The following is a 4001-nucleotide window of genomic DNA, read 5'->3' on the forward strand; positions in this document are numbered from 1 at the left end:
AATGAAAAAGAATTTTTAAGAAAGGAGGAGTCATATCATTAAATTATGCATAAGTGCATGATGCAAAGAATTGAGTTAATTAAGACGTATGATTTATTCTGAGATCCTGCCAGGCCAGGTTACATTTCGCCATGTATTCCTCCTTATATTATCCTCCTCCATGAAACATGATTGTAGTCTCTATTCCAAAGGTGAGAGTAATAAACATGTTTAGGTATTTTGCACTGCAGGGCACTTAATCTATGCCTTCAAAACAAAGATCGCTCCCATAAACATGCATTAGTGTTGTTCAAAAAAGCCATGATTTACAGTTGAGATCTGATGTCCACGAACTGCGTTGTAACTTGTTTGCTATGTTTTCTTGCGTAGGAAAGGTCAGGTTGTGGCTTCGGTTGCCCACTTCTCCACTTGGAAATGGACAGTGACTTTTAGGATCAAATCAGCCACATAAATTCAATATATTGATCTGCTGTTATTTTAAGTAGGAGCAGGGGGAAAAAAGAAAAAAAAAGAGAAATTAATGTGAATGAAGTGCCAAATTCATACCCTTTGGAAGTCAACAAGAACGGTGCCAGGGACAAAGATTTGGCATTAGAAACCAGAGCAAACCATTAAATAACGGAGACGTTTGTGCTGGCTCCAGGCCCAAGTGCTCTCCCTCTGTTACACAGCACCTGGTCAGCACACAACGTCTCGCAAACAGCTGCCAGCCCCAGGCGCACAGCTATGGCCACAGCCGCGGGAGACCCCAGGAACCAACTTCCAACCCCAACAAACCTGCAGAGGACTAAATGACCATGGAGTCACCAGACCTTCGCAGCTCTGAGACAGGTCTTGCCCAAGAAAGTGTAGGTGGGAGGCTGCAGGAGATACAGGTTCAGCTCCCTGCTTCAATGCCTAATGTTTAATTAGCTCTAAGGAACATCGGAACTCCTGTAAGACAACCACAGGCAGGCCTCCAACAGCCCAGCTACTTGATGCAGCTCTGAAGAGAAACCCATCTCGGAGACCCTGCTCAGCTCAGGATAACTTGAGCTACCCATATTACTAGAAAGGAAATCATCCACAGGCTACTGGATATCTCCAAGGAGTTGGAGTGGTTCCTCACTTTGAGAAGAATCTCTGCTGGGATGCAGAAAAGCTTCACTGAGGAAAGCACTATCAGAACTGGCACAGGCTTGTAGACATTTTGAATGAACTGAAAATTTACAGCATTAATATTTCACTGGAAAGTCTCTGGCAAGCTCAACACTCATCCTCCAGCGCGTCCCATCTCACCGCGCTGGACCCAGTAAACACTACTATTGCTTTTTCCAGGCCTGTTGGCTGACCTGGCTGGTCCTTGACACTCTTGATGCTCCGGCATGTCCCATGGCACTTGGACATCCCAGGAAGAGATCTGTCAGTCTGCATTCATGGTAATGTCGTGCCCGTCCCTGCAGAGCTGTCAGTCCATCATGTGTCATTCCCTCACACCCACCCTTATGTCCGTGTTTGCATCATTTTACATCCTGGTCATTTCCCAGTGGGCATTTCTCTGCAGACAGAACAACAGTAGCATCCCCCAACAAGGTTTCAAAGATATCACCAAGGAGCCACCACGAGCTGCAAACCTCAAAAGATAGCATGATTTTGCTCCAAAACTGACCCTGCACCCCTGGCGTTAATGACTCAAACTGACTTGAACCAAAGCCTTGTGAGGCCAATGGTCTTACAATGCTTTAAAGGAGCTCAGAGGATGCAATTTCAGGTCCTTCTGCATGGTTATGAGTCCACTGTAGCTGAATCCAATGGTGAAGTCCCACAGAGTCTGGGGAAAGTCACTGTTTCCAGCTCAGAAACACAACAGTATGTTCAGGTTTCTGAACTTTAGGCTCCGACCTTGACCCGCTCCTGAAAATTGCATCAGGAATATCTCTGAGAAGAACAACCAGACAGAGATGCATCCTCCCTTGGTCTTATCTCATTATCCTCCTCCATCCTCTGTCTGGCAATTAACCCTGTTCAGCACTTCAAGCAGAGATGAGTGCTGTGCCCTCTCCTACTCCATCAATCCTTTTTGACGTGCGCAGAGCAGACTCCCTGGAGGAAAGACCTGGGTCTCCAAACCATATTGACCTATGGGAACTGCAGACTTTGAATGTCTTCTCCTATGAGCCCTTGGGCCAGAAACCCACAGCTCCAGGAAGATGGACCAGCGATTAGGAGGCAAGCTGAGCCAAAACTACACTGCAAGAGGAATAAGGTGTGAAAAGCTTCTCTGAGAGCAAAGGTGCCTTTGGACACCTTTGGTTTCATGAATGTAGGACCCCAACATGTTCCACACAACATACAAGAAGAGACCATAACCTGGCACTCACAGCCTTCTGCCACATCCACCACAGGGGCAAACTCTTCTTCGATACAACTTCATGCCCCATACACACACAACTGTATCCCTTTTGCTCCTTGATATGTTTCACCTGAGAGGTAGCTGGATTTCCAGGACAGGAGATTTGATCTCCATTCAGTTTAGAAAGTGTTTGGGGATTTTTCAGTTGATCTTACACATATAGGATGAAGGTCAGCTCTAAGGAGTAGCTACAAAACAAGAAATACAGCTTTGCAAATGATACCTAATGTATTTCAAGCATGGAAAAAGCAAGCAAGCCAAAAAAATAAGCTTGCAGAAAGACAGCCACCAATCAAAGCATGTCCTGTGACCTCTTACAGACTTAGGAGAAAGGATGAAACATTTTAAAAGTATATATACTTATATATCTATATAAAGATAGACCAATAATTCCTCAGAGATAACATTCCTGAAGGGACTGTATCTTTTTCAACAACTGCTACAATTCTAGTTCTTCTAAGGGCTGAAGTGTAGATAAGTCAGCTGCAAACTGAACTCAAATGATACTGAAGCTACTGCTGGAAAAAAACCCTTGCCTATAATAAAGAAAGCAAAGACAAAAGGGTCCTTAATCTTGCCTTATGTTTTATCTTATTATTTATTACACTACAGAGAATCTTGTGGTTTTGATAAACTTGGGTTTACGTAACAAAACGCCTAAAAGAACCCTCTAAAGCCTTTGCCCTCTGCTATCCCTCTGCAGCATACCAGGAAAGGCAGAAAACTACAGGCGCAATTCCACTAAAGCAGGCACTTGGCAACATTTCACTACTATTAACTATCTCACTGACCAAAGACCATGCTCAGAACATTCTTCCCCTTCAGAGGACACAAACGTGTATACCTCAAGGCCTCAGTTCAGCAACTTGTTTAAATGCATGCTCAACTATAACCACGTAGAGAGCCCTGGTATAATTTACATAGACAAACTGGGCTAATCAAGCACAAGAAAGGGCATGCATTGAAAGCATCACAGTTATTACCTCCTTAGTGAATACCTCATCCTGACGCATTTAACGGGATTTTTTTTTTTTCCTAATTTTAGGAATTCAGTTTTCAGAGAATATTCTCCCCTGCAGTTCCCTGGGACATTCACGAGGTTGGAAATCAATAAACATAAAGAAAAAGTAGTATCTGCCAGTAAGTTTATTCCTGAGCAATGGAGACCGAGGCTAGTGGTCCTTACCCAGGTGCTGAAGTTAAGGACTCTCTGCTGTCCCTTAAAGGAGAAGTCATAGCACAAACTGCCAGGTACTGCTAATTTGAGCTTTAACTTCCCCCAGAGCCAGAACGAAACTCCAAAACGCTCCGCTACCTTTATTTTAGCCGGCTGCATAATTAACCCCCAAAGATGCCGTTAGCATCCCCGCGGCACGAAATCTGCCTAGGGCCCCTTCTCTGCCAGAGCCTTTCTCTTCCTGCAAGAGCGATCATACAGCCTTTCCCACGACGTTTCGGAGATGCGCTGGAAGAAGCAGCACCGCAGGACGGCGATGCTCAACACCCCGCATGAACCACCTGGCTACTCCCGCACGGAAGATGTTACTAAAAATACACCCCGCGCTACTCAATTAAAATCGCTCCGGTCAATATTCCCGCTCCCTCCATC

General features: G+C 44.9%; 1 protein-coding gene across 1 annotated transcript in view; it reads right to left on the bottom strand.

Annotated features, from left to right (window-relative positions):
* MCF2 (MCF.2 cell line derived transforming sequence) overlaps positions 1–1386 on the bottom strand; it is a 35053-nt gene extending 33667 nt beyond the window's left edge. Inside the window, exon 1 of the mRNA XM_009702012.1 lies at positions 1279–1386. Within this exon, the coding sequence (XP_009700314.1) occupies positions 1279–1386 (108 nt within the window). The remainder of the gene's footprint in view (positions 1–1278) is intronic.
* Positions 1387–4001: the final 2615 nt, after the last annotated feature.

This window comes from Cariama cristata, unplaced genomic scaffold, assembly GCF_000690535.1.
Source record: "Cariama cristata isolate BGI_N322 unplaced genomic scaffold, ASM69053v1 scaffold10526, whole genome shotgun sequence".
NCBI classification, from domain to species: domain Eukaryota; kingdom Metazoa; phylum Chordata; class Aves; order Cariamiformes; family Cariamidae; genus Cariama; species Cariama cristata.